The sequence below is a fragment of the Myxocyprinus asiaticus genome, chromosome 6, assembly GCF_019703515.2.
Source record: "Myxocyprinus asiaticus isolate MX2 ecotype Aquarium Trade chromosome 6, UBuf_Myxa_2, whole genome shotgun sequence".
NCBI classification, from domain to species: Eukaryota; Metazoa; Chordata; class Actinopteri; order Cypriniformes; family Catostomidae; genus Myxocyprinus; species Myxocyprinus asiaticus.
Genome location: NC_059349.1, coordinates 27,471,842 through 27,498,320, shown reverse-complemented (window position 1 = coordinate 27,498,320; position 26,479 = coordinate 27,471,842). Strand labels below are relative to the sequence as shown.

Sequence of the window (26,479 nt, the reverse complement as noted above, 5' to 3'; positions counted from 1 at the left end):
TTTTGAGTGACTTGTCTATAGAAACATAATATCATTGACTCAACCAATGGTGTGAGTTGGGGGTGGGACTCTCTTTGTTTGACCAATGGCAGAAAGGGGGTGTTTTGAAAACAAATTTTAACAATTTGCAATTTCGTTTGGAGGTGCTAGTGGCTCAGAAATAGCATACTTCATTGTTAAGCTAGGGAGGTAAGATTTGTTGAAACTTTTAGTTTCACTCAGCGGCCTCATCCGTGTAATGAACCACATAATATTATTTTACAAAGATGTCACCAGAGTCACAATTTTCATGAGATCAGAAATTAGAAATCAAACACTTTAAATGAGACATCAAATGTTTTAAAATACAGAGAGTTCAATGAATATCCCACAACTAAGTGCTATTGTTTGGGTTCCCATGGCTGAAAAAGCATTATTCATTTAGGAGGCAACAGAGTGCAAAATTTACAGTCATCGAGACTGTCATCTGAAAGTGCAACATTGCAATGTTAGTTTAAAAGTGAGAAAAAGAGAGAGATGCGCAGAAGGCTGCTAGAAAGGGTACCTTGTTTCCAAAACTGTACGCAGAACAAAGAGCATTTTTCTGGGGCTTTTGATGCTTTGAATACTAGATTGATGAAATGTGAGTTTGATTAAATGAATGAGAGAATGACAGAAGTCCCAGAACGTACCTGTGAAAGAGAACAGCACACCCTCTCCTTTTCTAATACCAAATCTGTTGCATCCCTTAACTGATATTCCAATTAAAAAAGACTTAAAAAAAAAAAAAAAATGAAGGATAGGATTTTACCTTGTATACCTGACCGTACGTGCCATTGCCGACCAGTTCCACCAGCTCAAATATTCCTGCCGGGTCCTAAAGAGAGAAGAACATGTGTTTAGTTAAAGTAGGAGCAAAAAAAAGAAAGAGCAACAATCATAACATCGCCAATATGTCTATTTGAAGTCAACTTTAGAGGGTTTGTTTATTTGCAATATGTTGCGAAAAATTCAGATGTTAAAATGTAATTTACCATTTACTTCTGTCATGTGACATATTTCTAAGTGAAACAAGATATTCCTTCTGATATAAATGAAGGCCGGGACATAATTTCACCCTTTGTGAATTGACTGGATGGTGAAAAGTGGGTGTTCCTTATCAGAATGGACCAGCGCAGCTAGATAGGCATGGTGTACATATGACAAGTGACAGGAGGGGAGGGGTTCTAAAATAAGAGAGCTTGGTGACATCAGCTGAAAATGAAATCTGATTCAGAGGTTGTGCAAATTATTACATTTTGATGAAATATTAAGACTAAGAAACATTTGGGGGGGGTGGGGGGTCCACTCTGTTTTGATTTCATGTTGGCTATAATTAACAGCTCTGATAACATAGCTGCAAACACTGTGTTTTTACCTAAAAGCTACTTCTCAGCTCACACGGACACCAAAACCCCTCATATCCTCCATCACACAACTGTTGCCATGTATCCTCTCTCCTGACCAGCACCCAACCAAGTGTGAGATTCAAATCCAACACTCTAACACGTAAATTAACAGATGCCAAATACAAAAGGGAGGTCCAGGGAGGCCGTTTCACTGTGTGTCATTCAACCTGGCTTCACTCCAACACCACCTTGTAGAGTTTGTAACAAGTTGTGTGTACTTATCCTATATGTAGCCTACATCTCAAAAGCCTGCTCACAAATCACCCTGGTCTTACTGAGAGGAAGCAGTTATGATAAAGCAGTAAAGAGGGAGCGATGTCTTCAATGATGACATTGCTTAAAAGGAAAATCCAGAAGAGTGTGTGTGTGTGTATATATATATATATATATATATATATATATATATATATATAAAATATATATATGAGTGTTTTCTGTTGCAGTTCCAGTTAAAGAAAGAATTCACCCCAATATCTACTCCCCCTCATGTTGTTACAAAATTGTATAACACTCATTCTTCTATAGAACACAAAAGAATAAATATTTTGAAAAATGTAAAATAATGAAAATGAATGAGGATCCTAGATGAGGACTAGGCTCAAAGAAATTTTTTTTTTTTTTTTAATTCTTTATTCACTTTCATTAAATAGAAAACAGTAGCCAGTATATTCAGCATTTCTTCTTTTGTGTTCCATGGAAGAAAGAAAGTCATGTGGGTTTGGGACATTATGAGGTCGAGTAAATATACCAGAATTATCACTTTTGGGTGAACTACTCCTTTAAGGTACCATGGGGAGTCAGCATTCATCATTATGGTTGATACTAAACTGTATTTCACGCATAAGGATTCTGCCATCATCTAGAGAGCTGTGGACGACTACATGGTTTGGCTCTCTGGAGATGAGTAAAATCTTGTCATGCTGACTAGCCAAAAAAAAAAAAAAAAAACTGCAGTGGAGCTGCCAACTAGACAGTCGGCTCAACAACACTTGTGAAGCTGAATGTTGAATTGACGGTTTCAGAAATGCACCTTGTCTGCAAGCTGAGCCCTTTAGCCATTGAGAGACCAGTGCCATGACACTGACTATGTATTATGCCCGAACATACTACACAAGAATGCGAACGCAAACACTTCTAGCTACGCAAACTCGATTTCACAGTTGTTGCGTTTCAAAATGTGTTATACTGCAATTTATACAACGCTAGTATGAATTGCATTCTCAGCATTGCCACAAGGGGCACTATAGCAAACCTTGGTATGAACTCCCTTCAACTACAATCAGTTCTTCCAAGTCAACAACTTTATTGGCAGAGTGGAAGTTTGAGGATAATCTTGTGGAGCAAGTTTGTTAAAATCAGCATGTTTACAGCAAGCTACCAGAATAACAACATCCACTTTAACAGCACAGACATTTGAAGGTTTGACTTAGTGACAGTAAGAACAACCCCAAAAAAAATGTTTTTACTCTGGTTTTGCTAAACAAGCACAATTTAAGCCCGAGGAACAACTATCATGATGTATTTAAGACAAATTACAGTTGAAAAAAAAAAAAAAAAAAGGCATCTCGCACTTACGAATCTCACCGAATGTAGCAGGTCATCTGGGCATTTCTCACCTCTGTTTTATGATCGGACAACTACTTATTGACATAATGCTTTTGGCATAGTATGGATAAGTATGCATATTTGGATGTTGGGTATGTTTTTGGCTATACAGATCTGAGAAAGAGAGCGGTCAGATATTGCACAGAGAACTCACAGTCCCCACAATGAAAGAAATCTGCCACAAACAAAGACACACAAACAAACCCAATGAAAGCTAAATTTATAGCAGCAGGTGATCAGACTGCATTTTCTTTTTTGCAAGCTTAGAAAAACATGGCCAACACCTAAACTAGGGCTGAAATGTTTAGAAGACGTTATCGACAATGTCGACAATAAAAAATTGTCTACAAAAATGTTCATTGTCGAATAGTCATTTGCTCTCATTTAACATTACATGAGATCACATTAAACTCTAATGATGACGCGAGAGAGCAGCACTGCAGGTCGCGCCTGACTGAGGAGAGGAAGAATTAAAACTCACAGTCCAGATGCACTCTAAACTTTCCAAACAGCTTCAGGTGATGTAGATTGCAAAGTATGATGGAATTGTAATTCAAAAATACAAAATAAGTAAATACAGAAGCACTCTCATTGTGGAATAAGCAGAGCTGGAGCTGCCACTCCACTGAAGCGAAACTTGCATGTCGAGCATCTTTAAAGGAAACACCCTGGCGTTACATCTTAAATGCAGTTATATTTCATGTGTTATAGCTTTATTAAAGTTCAAATAATACCGAAGCAGATCATGAACTACAAACACAGAAACTGGCATTTCTCTGTGTAGTCTGTGCCTCTTCTATGAGTTGCGCGAATGTCCCGATCTAAGGGGGAAGAGATTGAAACTGCACCCCGCTGAAGCACACTCTGGCATGGGTACGCTCGTCCCCCTCACATGCGCTTGCTGCAGCTAGATAATAACGTGATGACTCGTGCTTATGGAATCATAATATGTCACTGTGCATTTCTTATCGTGAAGAAAATTGGCAATACGCAGCTTTATTAATAAAATGGATTGAAGTGAACAAAAGTGAGAGAGGGTAGTCTTCTCCCCATTATACACTGCAACAAAATATGTTTTTGATTTGTTTTTGTTTTGGCTTGTTTTCCAATATAAATATCTAAAACTCCTTTAAAACAACATACATTTATTTTAGCAGCTATACTGCAGAAGAAAAACTTATCTGAGAATGTTGAATATTATATTAAAAATACAAATATTTTGGGGCCTTGGTAGCTCAGCAAGGAAAGACGCTGACTACCACACCTGGAGTCACGAGTTCGAATCCAGGGCGTGCTGAGTGACTCCAGCCAGGTCTCCTAAGCAACCAAATTGACCCAGTTGCTAGGGAGGGTAGAGTCACATGGGGTAACATCCTCGTGGTCACTATAATGTGATTCGCTCTCGGTGGAGCGCGTGGTGAGTTGTGCGTGAATGCCGTGGAGAATAGCACCACACGCGTTGTCTCCGCGGTAACACGCTCAAGTCACATGATAAGATGCGCGGACTGACGGTCTCAGACACGGAGGCAACTGAGATTCGTCTTCCACCACCCGGATTGAGGCAAGTCACTACGCCACCACGAGGACCTAGAGCACATTGGGAATTGGGTATTACAAATTGGGGAGAAAAAGGGGAGAGGAAAAAAAATATATATATATTTTAAAATATCTAAAAATCCTTTAAATATATATATATATAAAAAGATATATGCTGCTTCTCAGGTGAATGTAAGATATTTAGACTTGCTTTAGAGAATAGATCTTGAAAATATTTTGTCTTTACTGCAGAAGTATAACCAAGTGAAAAAAAATACACTTATATACAAAATACACTTTTATTTGTCTCTTAAATCAAGTCTAAATATATTATATGTTCCTTTAAGTAAATTTATTTTTAGACAATTTTAAATGGAAAACAAGACAAAAACACTTGATAGTAATAGGATTTTTTGAGGGAATTTCTTTACTGAATGTTGTCCTCTTTATTGTTAGTAAGCACGTTTAATACAACCTTTTAAGTCGGGGCACAAGCTGAATAATAAGTTAAGAGCTAATGATCAATCGTTGCAATAATTGCAGAATAATCATTCTAATAACCATTAGATTAATCGATTATCAAAATAATCGTTAGTTGCAGCCCTAACCTAAACCCACATCAGCAACTTTCTAACTATGCCACACAAACAACAATTATACAGAAGCACATGTCTATAAATCACAATGTCTGATGTCTACAGCAAGCCAATCCAGTCAACCTGTTCCTCCCTTATGCATTGCCAGGATTTCTCAATGATTAGTATCCTTGCTTCGCTCTTGTTTTCTGTTACCTTTTTTTAGACCAACCCACATGGTTAATATCTCTATTGACAACTAGGCTATTGTTTTTACCCAAAGTAGAAAATGGAAGTATTTTTTTTATTTATTTTTTTTTTTACAATTAATAGATAAATGTTCTGTTTGTTTGTATGGAACCATATAAGCATTTCAGGCTAGGATCCCTCAGGGAAAAAACTGGTTCAGTCAAATTTGCTAGCTGAGGAAAACAATCGGGTTTATGGCCACTCACAAACTTCATTTCACACCATGGTGGTCTTAATGCTGTGAGCTTCACTGAAATTGCTTCAACAACCTTCACTGTCTGTGCTAAAAGAAGGTTGTCTGTTCAGTGGGGTTCATGGAGCCATTTGTATTAGCCTAGAAGCTCTTAAAGGAATAGTTCACCCAAAATGAAAATTCTCTCATCATTTACCCTCATGCCATCCCAGATATGTATGACTTTTTCATCTGCAGAGTACAAATGAAGATTTTTAGAAGAATATCTCAGCTCTGCAGGTCCATACAATGCAGGTGAATGGAGTCCAAACTTTGAAGTTGCAAAAAGCACATAAAGTCTGCATAAGAGTAAACCATAAGATTCCAGTGGTTTAATCCATTTCAATCCAGTTGGTTTTTTGGTAAGAACAGACCAAAACGTAACTCTCTTTTCACTTTAAATCTTGACATCTGCAGTTTATTTGGTGATCATGATTTCTAGTTCAATTTCACTTCCTACCACCATCTAATGCTCTGTGCATGCATCAAGCACTAGGAAGTGTAACTGAGTTTGAAATCATGATCGTGTCCCTAGAGACTGCAATGGCCAGATGCTTCAGAAGACATGGATTAAACCATTGGAGTCTTGTGGATTAATTTTATGTTGCATTTATGTGCTTTTTGGAGCTTTAAAGAGTTGGACCCCATTCACTTGCATTGGATGGACCTACAGAGCCAAGATAATTTTCTAAAAATCTTCATTTGTATTCTGCAGAAGAAAGTCATACACTTTTTTTCCAACAATTGTTTCACTTTTAATTGACTAAATCACAATTCCAGTGGGTCAGAAGTTTACATACACTAAGTTAGCTGTGCCTTTAAGCAGCTATGAAAATTCCAGACAATGTTGTTAAGCCTTTAGACAATTAGCTTCTGAAAGGAGGTATCCTGAATTGGAGGTGTACCACTAGATGTATTTTAAAGCCTACCTTCAAACTCAGTGCCTCTTTGCTTGACATCATGGGAAAATCAAAAGAAATCAGCCAAGACCTCAGAAAAAAATTGTGGACCTGCACAAGTTTATTCTGACATTTCACATTCTTAAAATAAAGTGGTGATCCTAACTGACCTAAGACAGGAATGTTTTCAACAATTAAATGTCAGGAATTGTGAAAAACTGAGTTTAAATGTATTTGGCTAAGGTGTATGTAAACTTCTGACTTCAACTGTATATATTGTTACATTATATAAAATTACTCATACCGTGATATAACATTTGGGTCATACCGCCCACCTCTACCTCCTGCTAATTATAGTGAATGCTTTCAAAATATATTTCAGGTATTAACCATCAACACATACAAAGGTAATTCCGCTGTATGTTCCCACATGTCAAGACAGCAAAACTCCAGTTAAATATTATGCAACTGTGCATGCATGCAAATACATTTATTGGATTCTCATGAAACACACTGTCCTCAGGCCTTGCTCACAACTCATTTCACATTTTTTCCTTTCTCCTAAATATCTGATGCAGCACACAACTATGCTGTCTGGGGAAGGGCATAACTGTCTTCACAAGCCAGTGAGTCATGTAAAAGGCAAATGAAGAAGATGGTTCTGACATCAATACCCAACAGAACCCTGGGAGAGCAAGGGCCGGTTGCATAAAACTGTTTTAGACTAGTCTTACAAGTTAGTCGTCTAAAATTTTGGTCTTAACCTTTTCAATCAGTTGTATAAAAACTTAGATCGGTCTAATTTAAGACAAAATGTAAGACCGCACACCCCTAGGCTAACGTTTGTTTACATTCCATGTTGCCATGGAAAGTAACTGTCAGCTAAGCTTGTGGGGGCTTCAGTTGAGGGATAGAAGGAGCTTGAGTTGAGACTTTGAAGAAGATTTGACTTCTACTATTGCAACAAAACTTAAAATCACTAAATTTGTTCATTACAATCGATTTTGAAGTGCATTCTTCTAATAGGCAAATATTTTCCAGCAAGGAAAACTGTTGAGTGCCCACTGCCAGCCATTTTAAGAACTTCAGTGTCTTACATTCCCACAATGCAATGGCAATTAGACTGTCTTCCTAAAAACAACTGTGAGCTTGTTTTACGCAACAGGCTTTCTATGGCATCTTTAGCTTCAGACTAATTGTTAGACCAAGTCTTAAGTTATTGGCTATGTTTACGCAACCGGCCCAGAGTCTCCTGAACTGCTGATCAATACCACAGTAATAACATGAACCTTTGGCACTGAAATCCCATACCATAGGCAGGTATCTATTTGTGCTAGCATCCTATGCTGCCAATACTGATTAACAAAGGTAGCGTGGAGTGCTGACTCAAGCCAAGACTACGAACACATTTTTATTAGTGAATTAAGAACACTGCTTAACAACTACATAGGTTTTATTTGTAATGCAACCAAGAATGACATTATCAAAACAATCGACATTTTGCAAGAGGTGCAAAGAAAGACACGACACACTGATCACATTTACATGCACTTAAAAAAAAATAAAATAAATAAAGTTTATTCCAGGGTTTTTTGCAGAAAGCAGCATTCTAAAATGTAATGTAAACAAAAACATTGATTTCCTTACGCCGAGAGAAAGCAGTATAACACACCGAGGAACGCAGCTTAATGTGGCCACGTAAACGCATAAGAGGCATTCTAACAGGTTTCTGAGGAGTGCACATGTGCGTGAACAGACCGGATAACAAACGTTATAGGATGGTGCACAATAACAAGTCAACAAATTGGAAAGAATTCAAAATACAGGAGTACAGTGGGAAAAGCACATACACTATAAACTATACCCATTTATACACACCAATGTAAAATATCAGTGGTCCCTCACGTTCACATATTTGCGCTCGTAAACTGGGGGAATCCCAGAGTTTTTATGTAAAAGGGAAACCCCACTATTACAGTGCAATTCTGCTGCAGATCACAAACTATAAAACTACTCAAAAGGCAACATACAACAGTATTTACAATGCATTTAACATACATATTGTGACTTATTTTAGAGTGAAAGAATATTCAGTGGGAAAAATGTAGGACAGTATTTGTATCCATTGAAATTTGACTGGATGAAAACATGTTAGGCTATGATATTATAAGATAATAATACTATTCTTCCACTATCCACAGAGCCTGGGTAACGGCAGCAGAAAAGTCAGAAAATCTAAAAGATTGACAACCAGTGTTCGGATGAAAACCCTCCAAAAACTATTTGCGGTGAAACTTGTGGCAAGTGGTTAAGTTTGCAGAAAATAAACGTTTTTATTTGCCATAAGTATACAGTTCTTGTGTAGTGGTAAAGTTACAAATCTGTGGCAAATTGGCAACAATAGACAGTTTTCCAATACTGGAAAACAGTTCTTGCAAACCTCTGGGCTGGCAAATATCTGCTATAATGGCAAACAGTTACAACCACCCTATGGCAAGAATAGATGATCCATCACAGGTGACAAACTATTTACTTAAGTAAAATGTGATTTTGCACATTTATTAAGAAAGCAACTATAGTGAATTTAATCTTATTTTGTATTTAACATCAGTTGGCAGCAGGGGCTGGACAAGAATGAGGAAATTCCAATGGCTCATTTATTTTTTATTTTTTTTTAAATCCTCAAAAAATCATCTTCCCTAAACCGTTTCTCTTTGCTTGCTGTCAAAAGTTAATAGAGACCACAGACAGCGTTTCCTATATGAGAAACCTTGGGTGAAAATCATCTTAAACGGGTATGCCAGTCTGTTTAACTCACTTAGGAAAAAAGGAAATAAGTCACAACTAAATGAAAGTCCACATTAGCACTTCAGCATACTGCAGGCAGGAAATAGGTCAGCGGACGTGTGCTGGAGTGCACAGTGATTGAGAGCGAGGAGAGGAGATTCAGGAGAGCTAACGCTGCAAGGCACAAGCTAACTGCAAACAAAAAAACCCTCTTGTCTTTATAGGCTACATAAACCCACAAGCTCTTTCAATTACAGCACTAGCAGATGTGAATTTGCAAGAACTGGCAGTTCAGTCCTTCATAAACAACTATGCATTTTGCTGTCTTGTTGAATGTATTTGGCTTATGCAAAACTATTATACATTTGAGTGGTTGGTGGATTACCTGAATGACTTGACTAATTGGCCTTAAGGAAGATGTGAATAATTAAGCTGGTTTCTAGTTCAGCTGACCCAGATCTGACACGTTTTTTAGGGGGTTTACATAGGACACTTTCTTGTGTTCAAAAACAGCTGTGCAGACTGCCATGTCAAATATTTTAAACTTGACTTGTCATCTTAAAAGTGCAAGGTTCATGGTGCAAGACATTCGAAAATAGGGAGAGTCGGCAAAGATGCCTGTCTGCATTTGTATGGGTGTAGTGGTGGTGCTTTAAAAGGGAATTAATTTAAAGTAGGGATGCACCAATATGAAATGTTTTGGCCAATACCGATTTTAAAAAAACTATAGACTGATAATGACACCGATATTTTGCAACTTACCTTGTCCTGTCATCAGATCACTGTTTTAAATGCTTAAACATATACAAAGAGGTACAAAAACTTTTTCACAGTTCTAACAATACATCATTTCCATTAAACATTGGATTTGGACAACACATGACAGGACAAAATTTTTTAAGAGAGCCAAAGTGAAAGATACAAGATAAAAAGGTTTTTAAAAAAAGATTTAAAAAAAAAATAAATAAAGTGATAGCATGATGATTCATATAAAATAAAAAAAATAATAATAAAAATTACTTTTAAAACAATTTTGCACTTCTGTTTTTGCACTGCCTTTAAGGTTTCAGACTGATATCCAGAAAGTCAAAGTCTGCTGGTTTTAAAGCATTATGGATGGTTTCCCTCATCACATAGCCTATAGATAAGTGACGCTTTCACAACTGTCATGTCCATTAATGGCGTTTTTTCCGCATTAACGTGAGAACGATACAGAATAAAAAAATTACAAATATTTCTTGTTCTTAAGTGTATCAACCTTTTTAGATATTGTGGCTATTTTTATCTCTAGATCATCCCTGCTGAAAAGATCCGCTTAGACCAGCATAATTTATGTTTGTTTGGTGCTTGTCTAGCTGGTGAACAGGCTAGCGATGTTATTCTCGAGCAAACATTATGGTCAACCAGCATGATCTTTCTGATTAAGCTGATTGAACAAGAGAGGCTTGCTTGTTAAGTTAGCAAGGGTTGGCATCCAAAACATTACATTTGCTGGTGACCATTCCTGGTCTTTTCAACAGGAATGTATATTAAAAAAATTGTGCGCTACAAAAATTACTCTGGCCTGAAAGGCAGTAAATGGAATCCGGCTCAGTTCCAGGGGTGTGACAGCAAGTGAGTCACACATTTATAATTCTCCCACAAGAAAAACAGAGGTGCTCAAAACTAAATTGCTTCTGCCAGCAGCCCTCACAAAGAGTACTACACACACCCATGGCATCACCTGCAGAGCCTTTCACAGCCCCTTCTGTTACTACTGTTCTTTGTGGAAGGAGTGCAGGTATGCTCTCACCATCTATCCTACAATTTTGCCAAAGTACACTTGCAGAGCAGAGTGTACGGAAGTCGGTGAGGGAGGGAAGCAGACGGAACACCACCTGGCCTTCACAGTACCAGGCCCAGTGATTTTCCTTCATCTCACCAAGCCTCTGAATGGGAAGAAAGTGTAAAGTCTCAAATTGAGAGATTGTGGAAGAGAATGAATGAAAGTAGGATCTTAAGGCCCAATTCCAAGCCACACAAACACTCTCAGGGGGTATATGATAGGGATTAAGGAGTACAACTTGTACATGTAGATTTTGTTTTGATATTTTAGCGACAGTGCTTTAATTAGTCTGAAAATGGAGTGCTGTGCTTTAGCTGTCAGATAGTTTGCACATTAATGCAAAATTTGTGACTTTAAAGGTGCACTCAGTAATTTTTTTAATATGTCAGCTTACACTCAATGTAAGTCAATGCAGTATCATTCAAACACCATAATTTTCAGTCCTCAGACGGTTCTCACCGCCGCATAAGCAGTTCGCTACATGGCCCAGTGTGATTAAATAAATAGTCTGTATGTGCTACGTGCTATAAAGTGAATGAGCACCCTGCTCTCTGTCATCTACTACACACACAGAGCACACCTGCCGATCATGATATTGTTTCAAATGTAAGAGCGGCCGGTTTCGCACATTCACTTTGAAGCACACAGCACATGCAGATTGTATATGTATTTTACGAAATCACAGCCTTTTGCGGTTTAATAATTAAAAATCAAGGAAATCATAGGGCCTTATATGTGGAAGTTCCTTAAGACCGATTAGTCAACTAGTCATTCAGAACTAGCTTTATTGCCAAGTATGCTTACACATACAAGGAATTTGTCTTGGTGACAGGAGCCTCCAGTAAACAACAACACAAAACAGCACCAAGACTTAAAAAAAAAAGTTAAAAAAAATTGAAAAGAAAAAGTATATATAGAATACACAACAGACATGTAGACAATAGATATATATACACACACACACACACACACACACACAGTTGTGCTCAAAAGTTTGCATACCCTGGCAGAAATTTTGAAAGTTTGGCATTGATTTTGAAAATAGGACTGATCATGCAAAAAATTTAATTTTTTATTTAAGGATAGTGATCATATGAAGCCACTTATTATTACATAGTTGTTTGGCTCTTTTTTAAATCATAATGGTAACAGAAATCACCCAAATGGCCCTGATCAAAAGTTTACATTTGACCTTGAATGTTTGGCCTTGTTACAGACACACAAGGTGACATACACTGGTTTAAATGGCAATTAAAGGTTAATTTCCCACACCTGTGGCTTTTTAAATTGCAATTAGTAATATATATATATATATATATATATATATATATATATATATATATATATATATATATATATATATACACACACACACACACACACACACACGCGCACACACACGCATGCACACGCACAGTGCAAATCTAAATACAAATCTGTTATATACGGTGCAAGGAAATGTAATGGCAGAAGAGGTTGGATGTGTTGTATAATATAAAAAGACTAAGCTGTGTATTGCACATTAATTATTGCTCAGTGGGGCGGTTTTAACTGTTCATGAGATGGATAGCCTGAGGGAAAAAACTGTTCCTGTGCCTGACGGTTCTGTTGCTCAGAGCTCTGTAGGGTCAGCCAGAAGGGAACAGTTCAAAAAGGTAGTGGGCAGGGTGAGTGGGGTCCAGAGTGATTTTTACAACCTTTTTCATCACTCTGGAAGTGTATAGTTCTTGAAGGGAGGGCAGGGGGCAACCAATAATCCTCTCAGCAGTCCGAACTGTCCGTTCAGGCAAAATACAGAACAGTCGATTTTGAAAATATGTAGCTTTGCACATCCCGAGTATATTAGTGTTCTGAGTGAACGCTCCGTTCCATCCTTTTTGTCATGACTATCCTGCTTAAAGAATATAACCTTGAATTTTGATATGAATGTCTGAACTAAATCCCCTACTCCAAAGCTAAACAGCAGGCCTGTCAAAGCCATGAGTAAAATAAGTCTAGTCTGCATTGTGGAAAAACACCACCTCATTAATATGGGTGAACGGAGGTCATTCTGCCAACCCATATCAAAACCAAGGCTAATAACACCATTGCTGTGCTCAACATGACCCCAGTACAAACCAAGGTCCTCACTACTTCTGTTTGGAACTAAAAATGCCCAGACAACAAACAGAAAGGGCATGGATCTCATTTCAAGGTTTGTAGAAAGAGTACAGAAGCTCATTTTCAAACAACGTCCCTCCGGACTAGGTGAGGCAGACCAGGTAATGCCAAACAAGGCTCACATATATGGGACACAGACCTCTGCTACTGTATTGAGCATGTGCCGCACTCAAATGTTTCCCAACTACTGCACTACGGCGCTCTGCTTCTGAGTGACCTATTTCTCTTCTGTCTCACTCAAACACAACATGCGAGAGAATGCACACTAGCTTGACTATTTTCAAATGAATGGGAAAACAATAAGATAAAAGCAGATTGATACTCAAGTGCATGGATGACAGTTAATAATCCAGAACCGGTTTTTACATTGGACTTAAAATGGTGACCCAACACTGTACCAAAATTGTTTATTGTACAAACGTTTATTTAAATATATTATTATTAATATTATTAGTATTTTATTTATTAAAGGAATATTCCAGGTTCAATACAAGTTAAGCTCAATCATCAGCATTTGTTGCATAATGTTGATTACCACAAAAATTTATTTTAACTTGCCCCTCCTTTTCTTTTATATAAAAAAAGAAAAAAAAGAAAAAAGCACAATGAAAGTAAAAGGGGCCAATTTTTGGAGAGTTTAAAGGCAGAAAAGTGAAGCTTATAATTTCATAAATGCACTTACAATAATTCTTCAGTTAAAACTCCTGTATTATTTGAGCTGTAAAATTAGTTAAATTGCATTTTTACAGCAATTTCAGGGTTTTAGGGTTTGTTGACATATCGTCATGGCAACAAAGTAAAATAATTGGCTTTAACTTTACACAGAAAAGGTTAGTAAGCGTTTTTATTACACTAAAATCATGTTACCACACATATTGTTTATGTCTTGTGGCTTAACTTTTGAAATAGTGAGTATTTTAATGTTTACGGATTGGCACCATTCACTTCCAAGTGTCTCACTGGAACCCAGATTTTTGCTTTTTTTAAAGAAAAGGAGGGGCAAGTCAAAAGAGATTTTGTGTGGTAATCAGTATTATGCCACAAATGCTGTCGATTGACCTTAAGTTGTATTGAACCTGAAATATTCCTTTATGCTAATAATTCACAGCACCAAACAGTGTGTCGGCACAAACCATGTTTTCCTTGCTGCAAGTGACCCCCGTATTTAAAGTACTCGAGCAGAATTTTGTTCTACCTTGCGTAATTTTGTCCACATTGGCATTTGCCTAATTTGGCCAGCTTCTGCCAGTGACAGAGGAATTTTGGCCTAAATTTGTAGAGTCTTTACGTCAAAAACAAAAGATATGGGAAGCATTTTTTCCAGAAAGCAAAATTAAGGTTGTGCCAGCACCTCAGTGTCTGTTATGTCACAAGCACAAAAATAACCTGCATATCCAGACTAAGCATCAGCCATGTTTAAAAAAAAAAAAATTCTGCATTGGCCTCAAGCCCTATCAGACATTTTATCAAATGAAAGCTCAGAATCTGCATGAGTGGAATACACCATGACATTAAGCCACATAATCGGCCTTGGCAGAGGAACACGAGTGAGAGAGAGCATGGTCAATGAGGACGCGGTGATTTCGCCCCCTCTGTCACACAGATTTGATGCCTTTAAGAAAAGCATGTCTCTGTGAGAAACCAGTGCAGGCCTCCGCCATTTTTTGCCCCAGCTAACAGAAAGTAACAGTCGGGAACTGACGCGAGTAGCCTTTAAATTTCACTCCTTCCATAGAAGGGTATAAAAAATAGCCAAAAGCGATACATCACCCTGGCTCAGAGAAGGGCAGTGTAGGGCCGGTAATAAAACATATATTAACATTTGCCCAAATCCTACTCAAAATATCAGGGACATCTGGAGCAGCAATGTGATCTGTGGTGTTGAAGCATGCATAAACAAACAGATTCATGTGTGAGAAGGGGAGAATGAAGCTGACTAATGCACCAGACACAATGGATGGTCAAATCAAAAGCACTCAAAGGGCCATCTGCAGCAATCTTTTCATCCCATGTGCTACTTAGCCTCGCGAGCAGCAAGAGGAGAGCACTTCACGTACATTCCTTTAGCCCATTAGATCCTACAGCACACAGGGTAATTGGTTTATGGTCGCGGTGAAACTGTGCCTCGCCATTACGCTATATGGGAAAATGAAGATCCTCAAACTCTCCATTCAGTCGGACACCCTGATTTTGGGTCATATTCCTGCTGAAAGAAACAGTTGGTCTATTTGGTCTCCCAGCCTGGCCAATCTAGTTTTGCAGCATGAACAGCTAAAAAAGTGCCCAAAACCAACAAATGTAAACAAATTTACATTTTCATTTATGTTGTATCCCAGGCAACTTACAGTGCATTCAAGGTGGAATTACTGTAGGAATCAAACCTATGACCTTGGCACTGCTAGCACTACACTTTACAAGTTGAGCTATAGCAACATACACACGTGCTCACACACTAATTAGACAGACTGACACAGTTTTTATAAGCAGAGAATGGATGTATTTAAAAAAAAACAGAGCCTTGTTGGGAAGTAACCCAGTTTATCCACTCATAAGTCGCAGGCAAACATGCTGCGAGTAATTTGGTAGCATTAGAGGGATTTGAACATTTATCAAGCCATGCATATGGTTCGAAATGGATCCTGCAGCGCTGCACAATACAAGTTTGTTTCCATTGAATAAAATAGAATAAAGATAACACAGGCTACAGAAAAGTCCTTATAATAAACAATAATCAGAGACTTAAGTAATGTATAGGTCATTCCTACAATTTGGCGCCTTGTAAGTCCCCAGTACAAGTTGTGGTATTTATAATGTTTAATTTCAACCGAGGACCATTTTAATAGGTTTGTTTAAAAGAATGAAGCTTATTTATAATGTTACACACTGCTGTGGGCCTAAAAGTCAAATGTTAAATAAATGAAACTAATGTAACTTATTGCACAAGTGTCACGCCAAACATATTTGACACATAAGTGCATTGGATTTCTACTTTTGTTTAAATATATATATATATATATATATATATATGTTTAGTATTACATTCCCTCTCTAACATATTCTTTTGTGTTAAATGTGCCATTTTAGCACTGAACGTGGAGGTTTTTGTGTCTCCCTTGACTTTACCCACAAATGTGTATTGATATTTAAAGGAATCCCTTTATGTTCTTCATTAGACTGCGACATCAGGATTTTATACATTTTTTCCTCATTAACCTGATCAATTCATTGGCTTTTTTTTTTTTTTTTTTTTTTTGCAATATGTAGTAAGTTTCACAAAACATTTGAAAAATGCTTTGCCTACGGCTCCTATCGGCTGACCCGAAAGAAAACGCTCCGGCTCAGAAATATGACTTAACGGTGAAAACAGACATTGTTTCTATAATTGTATTGAATGTTGCGGTCGCGCTGTTGTTTTGGCAGGTGCACAACACCAATAGTCACTATTAAGCATCTTCAATAAAAGGACACATAACTTACCCTCAACGCGGAGAGGTCTATTTCATCCAGACTCCGAGCCGGAGAATCACTCGCCATGTTTCGCGTTAAAGAAACCCCGAATTATAAGGAGAAATAAAGAAATTTAATTGAATAGACCTCAGACAGTCGTTTGCTGATTTCCTCTATAGCTCGTGCAAATCACGTCCTTTAAGACGCTCTTATTTCACAATCCTTCTTTTAACTGTGGATTCCACCGATGCAACACAAGCTTTTGCGGGTCCTCAATCAGACATAGCCTTAGCAAACAGAAGCATCGTGTGCTATGAGCACAGCAGCATGTTTTTAAGTCCCTACACTGTCGCTGAAATCTCAATGTTGCTAGTCTTGAGAGTAGCGTCAATCAGATGTGTGGGAGGGGTTCAAAATAGATGGGCGGGCATGTCTCACTAGCGCCGCCCATTCACTGGTTCCTCGGCTAGCAACACTGCTGCAAGAATAACGTGCAAATCCACATAAACGATGTTGCCCCGAGGCTTTTAACGCTCTCGTCTTATTCCTGCCTGTCATTTTATTTTATTTTGTATTAGTTGTAAGCTCTAAATCAATCCAATACTTACCAATAGTTAGTTTTATATATATATATATATATATATATATATATATATATATATATATATATATATATATATATATATATATATATATATATATTTATATATATATATAAAAACACACACAAAGAATATTGGAATTGGAAAGAATTGGAATGTCTTCCTATATGTCTTTCTGAGAAATCCACAGCTGTCACAGCTCTCTTTTGTAATTTATGGAGCTGTTTTGTTGTTGTTGTCTAAGACTATATGCTGTTTCTTGTGAACTCTTAAAAGATATTTTGAACAACACACTCTTTGATAAACAGATCAACTTGGCAGAGTTTCAAACCTACATTTGAAATGACATTGCATAACCTCTGTTTTCTCACACAAATTTTTTTTAAAAAGAGCTTTAAAAATTTGAACAAAACTTTCCTTTATAATTTTGATCATGTAGAAGAGTATTTTATGATATTGTACTTTATGAAAACTTTCCCCTATATACAGTAGATGTGTTTGGTCCGGTGTTTTGTGGGATATACAGTGTACAGTACATGTCTTACATATAGTAAAATGTGTTAAAAGGTTTTCAAAATTAATAAGTGCATGTCTGCCATTAAAATATTACACAACTAATATTGAATATTTGTCAGTTTCACACATTGTAATCTATTGTTTTATTTCTATATACTTTTTTGTACACATATACTGTAAAGTTATCTAAACATATACATACATAAATAAAATGTAAGTAATATACAGACAGTGCAAGGGACATTTAAAAAGATAAATAGGCAATAAATGCACAGTATTTGAAAATCTATATAAAATCTATTTAAAATTCATTTAAAATGTATTGCCAATAGAGCTACTTCAGCCGTAAGAAGGCTGGCACAGCCTTCCCAGTAATTCAGCTGAAATCCATTGTTTCCAAGGAAACTTGACCTATTTAAATGTATAATTCACTTCATATGAACTCACACCTTTTTTTAATTGTCTACCTTCTTCAAAAACCCAATGGTATTCTTACATTGTTTTCTTTTCTATGTTGTATCTTCCTTTCTAAAGAGATTCTAAAATAACATGCCTTTTACGAGATGCATCACAGACAATTTTGTGTTAAAATTAGAAGAGAGAACCTGTCACTCAGATAAGTTATTTTGACTACTAATCAAACAAATTAAAATGTTCAAATTATGAGACTGGGGATCTAGCCATTCTGGAAAGGCTATGTTGCAGCCTGTTCATTGGCCTTATGAGATATTGCTTAACATCAATAATAATAGCTTGAAAACAAATGATTTGCTTACAGGTTAATACTACATTACTATTACATGTTGAGTTGTTGGGTGTTTAAAGACTTAACATTTTTTAAAAATTTTACTAAGGATGTAAAATATCTTATCAGTAATATCTGAAAAAATCAGAAATATTGTATAGAGCAGTCTGGTCCACATTTAGTTTATTGGTTTATTTAACAAGATGCAAACCTTGAATTCAAAGTTTCAGTATTTACAATACATCTGTTTTAGAATTCCATGGATTTCTCTAATTATTGCTTATTCAAAACAGCTCCTCAGCAACTGTACGATGCAAGTGTGTCCATTAGCCCTCTATATTGCTTTGCATGCAAGACTTTTTCAAGTGGGAGTTTCAAGGTTAGAGGTCAGCATTTACTTTAAATGTCAGTAAAGCACAAGCCATATGAGAGTCTCTCTCTGTCTTTTGATGCAAGTAGATCATTGGTATGGTTTCTGATATTTGATACTAGTATTATCATTAATTTGACAGCAATATTCAATTATCTTTGCACTCATCTCTTTTTGGTGTCTCCAGTTCTGAACTCAGTGCACCAAGGAGAACATTTAAGTAATTTAGCAGATGCTTCTTCCAAAGTGACTTACAAGTGCGGAATGCCACAAAAAAAGTGATTCATCCTAGGGAGATGGTAGCATGAGAAGTGCCACATTACAAAGTTTCAGGATTACTCAGAAACTAACACAAGTATGAGCCAGTAAAACAGTTTTGTTGTTGTTGTTGTTGTTGTTGTTGTTTTTAAAGAGAAAGTGCATTAACAGCTGTGTGTAAAGTGCTTGTGAAAGAGACTGCATGAGATTGTTTTCTGCCAATTGAGAGCAACATCGGTTGTTGAGATTCCTGGCAGTCGCCCTCTGGTGGTTGCACTCTGTAGGCAACATAAGAGTGCAGATTTGCATGCTGTACAAGACTGATGACTTACACAAACATGCTTGTGGTAAAGCGTGCCAAATAACAACAATTATCTGAATGGGCTTTCAAGGAAGTAGCAAGGTTAGAATATTCCAGGCTATTACTAAATAACGCATCATATCTGTGTCTAAGTGATTGTTACATTTTTAGCAAAGTATCTGTTAACTTGTACCCCAGAGGTGCTTCTTCAGTAGCAGCTAAGTTTCCAGTTACACTGTAATCAGTAGACCTGTTTGTCCTCTCCTTAACACAATGGAACCAGGACTTTGCAATAGAGGAATCAAACGTGAAAAGAAGGAGCATTTGGTAATTCTGCAGAAAACAAGAAAGCCTTTTAACACCACAGGATGGATTGAAAGAGCTTAAGATCTAAATGTGCGTAATAATCCTTCAGCATGCGATACATAATAAAACCAACATACAATATGTGCACTGATGACAGAGAACGGTGGTTTGTTTCAGTCTGTGAAGAAAGAGTCCATTGAGCAGAGAGAGTTTAAAGGAACACAGTCTAAGGGGAGTGAGATGTTCGAGCATCACTTTAAAGGGATAGTTCACCCGAAAATGAACATTCTGTCATCATTGACTTACACTCTTGTTGTTCCAATGATCTTTTTTTTAACCACAGATGTCAACCTCGATTTTCAAGGCAAGATTTTCAGTGAATAATGACTTAGATTTTGCTATGGTACATACGACTTCAGAAGACTTGGAATATATAGCATAAAAGTCGTATAGTTATTGTTTTATCATACTTTGCTGCTTTTTTGTCATTATTTGGAGCTTGACAGCCCCCAGTCCCCATCCACTTTCACTGAAATATCAATTTGGACATTATGCTAAATACAGTATATGGGTTTGTAACAACATGAGGGTGAATAAATCATGACAGAATTTTCTTTTTAAGTGAACTAGCCCTTAACACATCAGCTAAACTCAATGCTCAGGGGCACTTACTCTTATGTCCCAAGAAGAGCTAGTTAATATAGTTTCTCACATAGTTTTCATTTTTAAAGCTGATATGTGTAATTTGTGTAATTGCTGTGTAAATTCTGATTGTCTGACCAGCCGCCCAGCCTGAAATTGCAACATTGGCTCAACCAGTATTATGAGTTTGGGGCGGAATCTTCTGTTTGAACAACCAATGGAAGACCAGTGGAGGGAGTTTTCTAGATTCTGATGTAAAACAGCAATTATTTGTGATTATTTGTGCAATTACATACTTCAGCTTTCTTCTTCTTTGCCAGCGTAATATGCAGAGACAGCTATAAGTAAGCCATTTAAAGATTAATTATCTCTAAAACTGTAAACACTGTGTCTCTGTGACTCTATGAAAATTCTTGTGTTTGTTTTGAGCAACCCGCTTAGACTCGCCCCAACAAGTTACACAACCAATGGCGTGAGTTGGAGGGTGGGACTATCTGACTGTTTGATCAACAGCAGAGGGGGGGGGCGTATTCAGAAAGCTGTTTTGAAAACATTGTTTAATTTTTTTACTTTCGTTGCCACTAGTGTTGCAGAAATTAAATACTTCAGCTTTAACTAGCATGAGCTCTATGTTTTAGTGACCAGGATTTGTCCCTGTACACCCCTCAAACAATTTACAATTCAAAGTCAGTCTCTTTTCTTGGTAGACCTGGATTATAAAATTAAATATCATGAACAGATTTGCAACCGCTCCGTTTCTTTTGTTTCACACATTGTGTGATGCTTGTTTCAAGTCACGCTCTCATGCTACATGTCTAAAACCATTAGAGAGTCTTGTTTTCTCACACAAATTCCTCTCTGCAATGACATACTGCAGTCAGGCTGTGTATGTCAGTATGCAGCACTAAGCTCTTGGCACTGGGCCATCGGGGACACATCTATAGGTGATACTATCTACAGTGGGCAGTAAAGCCTTTGAATCTGCTACACTCTTGAGCTGCCCTCTCTGTCCACTAATGGCAGTGAAAAATCCTGCTGGTTTAGGCTGGACTCTATAGGGACCGATCCCTGTCCATGAAGAGTCTGTTCAGTTGAGATAAAATGAGCTGAAAAGTTGCTATTTAAAAACATATATTAGCAGTGCTGTGGGAAGATTGTATCTCTGCTAGGGGATAATCAATGTAATGTCTGTGTCAAGTCTATTTTCGTATTTATTTTTTACTCTATTGTCCACTGTGTGGTGCTGTAAGGGATACAATCAATTATTTATAAGAATGGTCAAAATGGTAAATGGCATTGAGCTCATGGTATGGCCATGATGTTGCACTAGTGGGAAGAAAAGATGGCACATCCTAACAGTGGTTTGAGTCCTCCCAAGAATATCTGGTTGAACCTCTCACTGTCAGTTGCGGTCCATCAGAGGAGGCAAGGGAGGCTGAGCCTCCTCGAAAATATATAAAAAGGAATGTAACAACAAAAGTATAAGTATCAGTATAAGTCGAAGACAAGCATTATAGGCCAGCAAAAAATAAACAAAACGCTACTGAGTGCACAAGATCAGAAAACACATGGCAATTAAAGGGATAGTTCACCCAAAATGAAAATTCTCAGAGAGAAAATATTTGCTGATATATTTCTGATATTTAATTCTCTAATGTAATCATTTTTGCTCACCTTTATTTATAGTTCTTTAAAAAATCTTTAAGTAATCGATTATTTAATGTTTTAGGAGTTCTCACAATGCATTAGTCTTCCCATTTGCCTCAGGCTTCACTGTGTGGCCACCAGAGAGCAGACCGATTTTTCGACATAAACTTCATCTCAATAAACTTTAACATTCGGAAATTAAAAATTTCTGTCAACCAGTACTTGTGTGAAATTAACAGCAAGGACACCATGCTGGTTCTTGTGAACCACTTTCGGAACCGCTCAAAAAGGTGAGTGTTGTTGAGGCAATTCGCGCCTATTTTTTATTTTTAATGGGTTTGTAGTATTACATGTTTTTCAACTCATGTAAACTTCACCGTAAGATTAGTTACTAGATAGTTAGGTAGTGGAGATTTGACTTTGAATCACCATGTAATCGTAATATTTGATAGCCTATGTGTATTACTGTATGTGTTTGCTGGGCTTAGAGCTAACAAAATGATTCAAAATGCATGTCTGCGAGTACTGTTGTCTCTTTCTGGAGACCATGCAGTATATGCTTAATATTTTTGCAAAGGGGCACAACTTGGAAAACTTCAGGTTTTCATGTACTAGGCTATATCTGAATCCCCATGTACATTCACAACGGCTGCGTTAAAAAAAAAAAAAATCTCAAAATGCTGCCAGCCTTCTGATGCTGTATGCAAAGGTAAGATGAAAATAAGGTGCTTTTCAAGCTATTCTGAGACCATTTTCCTTGAGAGTCCCTTTGATTTAAAACACGCTGTCGGTTAAGCCATTAACTGATTAGGCAGCAAGTCAGCTGCCCAAAACTTTAGAATGCAGCCATTATTGTTTTTCCAAAGTATGCGATAATGGAAATGGTTTTCAAAATACAAATGTATTATTGTAGATGTGGTCAAATTTTATGAGCTGTGTTTGGGTACATATGTGACAGAATTAATATCTGAATGTGCACCGGTATTCAGACAGTAAACAAAAACCTGACATTTGCATAACTATTAAAATCATATATGTTCGAGAGAGAGAGAGAGAGAGAGAACAACACTGCTTGTAGATGGTGTCTGAAGAACATGAATTTGAATGTCCAAATAGTAACTGTAAAAATAATAATTTTTTATTGAGGTCATCCTTTTATCACAGAAGAAATCATAAATGTTCTTCTAGAAATCTATCTGTGCAGAGGCCCGATCTTTTCACTGCTTTTCCAGATATCATTTGATGATCTGCTTGAAAGAAAAGGATAGTTTACTGTTCCTTTTCGCAGATGTAAGTACTTTTCATTTGAAAAAAAGTGACATAATTCATGATATAAATTACAGTTGATATAACAGTTAGAAAATCTGTCTACTACAAACTAATTGTCTCTGTGTGTGTGTGTGTGTGTGTGGGCGGGTTTGGTTGGTTTACGAGGAACATTTTTTAGCTTACAAACTGGTAATTACAAGGGTATTATGATATAAATGTGGTTTATGAGGACATTTCTAGTGTCCCCATAATTCAAATTGCTTAAAAAAAAAAACATACTAAACGATGTTTTATTGAAAATGTAAAAATGCAGAAAGTTTTTTTGTGAGAGTTAGGTTTAGGGGTAGGGTTAGGGGTTAGGGTTAGTTCGTAAAGTATAAAAATCATTATGTCTGTGGAGAGTCCTCATAAGGATAGCTGCAACAACGTGCGTGTGTGTGCATGTGTGTGAGCATGTGTGTTTTAGGTCACATCAATACAGCAGATGCAGAGATTTGCACTCTTGGTAAGATCCTTTAAAATGTTAATTTTACGTTTTAATTTTACATTACTAACGGCTAATGTGATCTGTACTTCTTTGGTGCACTATCTGATTTTTTTTTTTCACTAAAAATAGATTTGGGATCATATGGATTCAATTCACTTGCAATATAGAGTCATTTGGACAAAATTTAAAATGCTTTTTGTTTTGTCCTTTCCTGAACTTCACCGATCATGGTCACTATGCGTGCACTTTATGAAGAAAAAAAAGTGCAATGGTGATGGAATGATGTTAGTTGAGTAAATGATGGCAGAATTTGTATTTTTGGGTGAACTAACCATTATGAGAAAAGCTCCCACATTTACACATAACAAAGGACAACACTTTTGAATGCTTTAGCAAGATTAAAACTATTTTTCAGGGGATTCAGTTCTGTCCAGTAAATAAATGAATGCTGGCAATTGAAAGCAAAGTCAAAGGTAAGCACATCTTGTCATATGTCATAATATTTAAATCTATTAAAAAGCTTTTTATATTGGTAGAGGTGATATACAAATTTGGTCACATCTACCGCAAGAGAGTATGTTGTGCTCAGGAGAGTTTATGTATGAAAGTTTTTTAAGTCAATGACTGCATTTATTCAGGAGTGTTAAAAATTATTTTGCACAAAGTTTAAATGTATTGCAAGAATGAAAATGCTTGCATACCTGTGAATGAGGTTCATTATTAGTATGGACATGCAGAAGTGTTACAGTAATTTAAAGCTCTAATTGAAACTGAAAGGAGTGGGAATGTAGTTAATTACGATACATTGAAATAACTGATGATTTGACTTCATTTTGAAGATCCATTGCACATTAAAGTTATTGAAGTCACATTTTATTCACTGGTATTGTTAAAGTATTGCAGTTCTATAATATGTATATATTGTATTCCAGTAAACAAACTGGAAAAAGTGACCTGCCAATTACTGTACATTTTACAGTGTAACAGTATCTATTCATTGTATTACATTACAATACTGGCACATGAAAACAGTAAAATACTGTAAGTTCTACTCTGTAACAGTATATTGCTGTAACTACATTCTACAATAAAATGGATGGTATTATAAATGCTTTTACAGTAAAATTACTGTAATCCAATTACAGTAAATTACTGGTGAACTGCTGCCAGTAAGTTACTGTAATTTCTACAGGAAATGTTTTACAATGTGTGACTTACTTTCTTCTGCTGAACACAAATGAAGATTTTTAAAAGAATTTCTCAGCTCTGTTGGTCCATACAATGCATGTGTGAATGGTGACCAAAAACTCCAAAAGTTCCTAAAAGCATAAAAAGGTAATCCATAAGACTCCAGTAGTTTGATCAATGTCTTCCAAAGCAATCCAGTTGGTTTTGGGTGAGAACTGTCAAACATATAACTCCTATTTCACTGTACACCTTGCTATTGCAGACTCTAGAAACAACGGAATGGTTCCCAAATAGCACGTGCATCTTCGAGATGTCTGTTTTAGATCTTTTTATCTGGAAAGCATTACAATCTAATTAACATCTGCTAAACATCTTAAAAAGATCAGATTTACAAACATTCTAAATCATAAATGTCTCAAAGAAATCTGCTGAATGTCTTATTGACATCCAAGACACACTTATTGACATACGTCTTATACTGAATGGCAGATGAGCAAACAACGTAAAAATTCATCTTCCAGATGTAAACACATACCACAAACAGACATCTGGGTGATGTACGTGTGCTATATGGGTTGTTTTTGTCTTTGAACAGACATCCTTTACATATGTTATATTTACATTTTATTTTTACATTAATTATTAACAAGAAGTGGCATCAAATATGTTGAAAGTATTACCAAAACTGGAGAAAAAACGTAATAGTAAACAAACAAACAAATTAAAATAAGAGAGCAATTCAAAGAGCCATTTGGCACACTATTACAGGATGATAATAATGTATTACTCAAATATTCTGTAAATTCTGTAAAATCACTGTAATATGCATAGTTATACTGTAGGTTGTTTTTGTGTTTCACACCCTCAACTGAGGGACAACCGATTTAGGTTAGAATGACACATTCCTCCAGACATGAGACAACTTGTGATGAGGACTAACATCACAAAGAGTATCAGGAATGGCTTGCCTGGATGTGTTGAAGTGTTTAAAATTCAGAAAGGGTTCCAGTTTGACAGCTTTTAAAACTACCTACAGTATGTATTAGCTGGTAACAGTATTATACTCTTATGGGAAGGCCAAAATAATAATATGGTGTGAAATGGAACAGTAAGCCCAATATCAGGTTGATCATTCTTCTCCATCTGTTAACCCATGGGATAGTTAACCCAAAAATGTCATAATTTACTTACCCTCTTGTTGTTCCAATCATGTATGACTTTCTTCCTACCATGGAACACAAAGGAAATGTTAGGCAGAATGTTAGGAAATCACAGCTTCATTCAACATACACTTTCATTGCATCTTTTTTTTTCATACAATGAAAGTGAATGGTGACTGAGGCCATACGGGTTTGGAAAAAGAACAACATGAAGGTGAGTAAATAATCGGGGTGGTTCTAAAGTCA

At 36.7% G+C, this 26,479-nt stretch overlaps 1 protein-coding gene across 8 annotated transcripts in view; it reads right to left on the bottom strand.

The window, feature by feature from the left end:
• The window catches only part of LOC127442281 (TRAF2 and NCK-interacting protein kinase-like), a 215,890-nt gene extending 198,784 nt beyond the window's left edge, over positions 1-17,106 (bottom strand). For all 8 annotated transcript variants that reach the window (XM_051700171.1, XM_051700175.1, XM_051700173.1 and 5 more), the window contains exons 1-2: positions 16,773-17,106; positions 791-856 (exon numbers count right to left, since the gene is read on the bottom strand). In XM_051700171.1, coding sequence (XP_051556131.1) covers positions 791-856; positions 16,773-16,829 — 123 coding nt within the window. In that variant the 5' untranslated portion in view covers positions 16,830-17,106. The remainder of the gene's footprint in view (positions 1-790; positions 857-16,772) is intronic.
• Between the last annotated feature and the right edge of the window lie 9,373 nt (positions 17,107-26,479).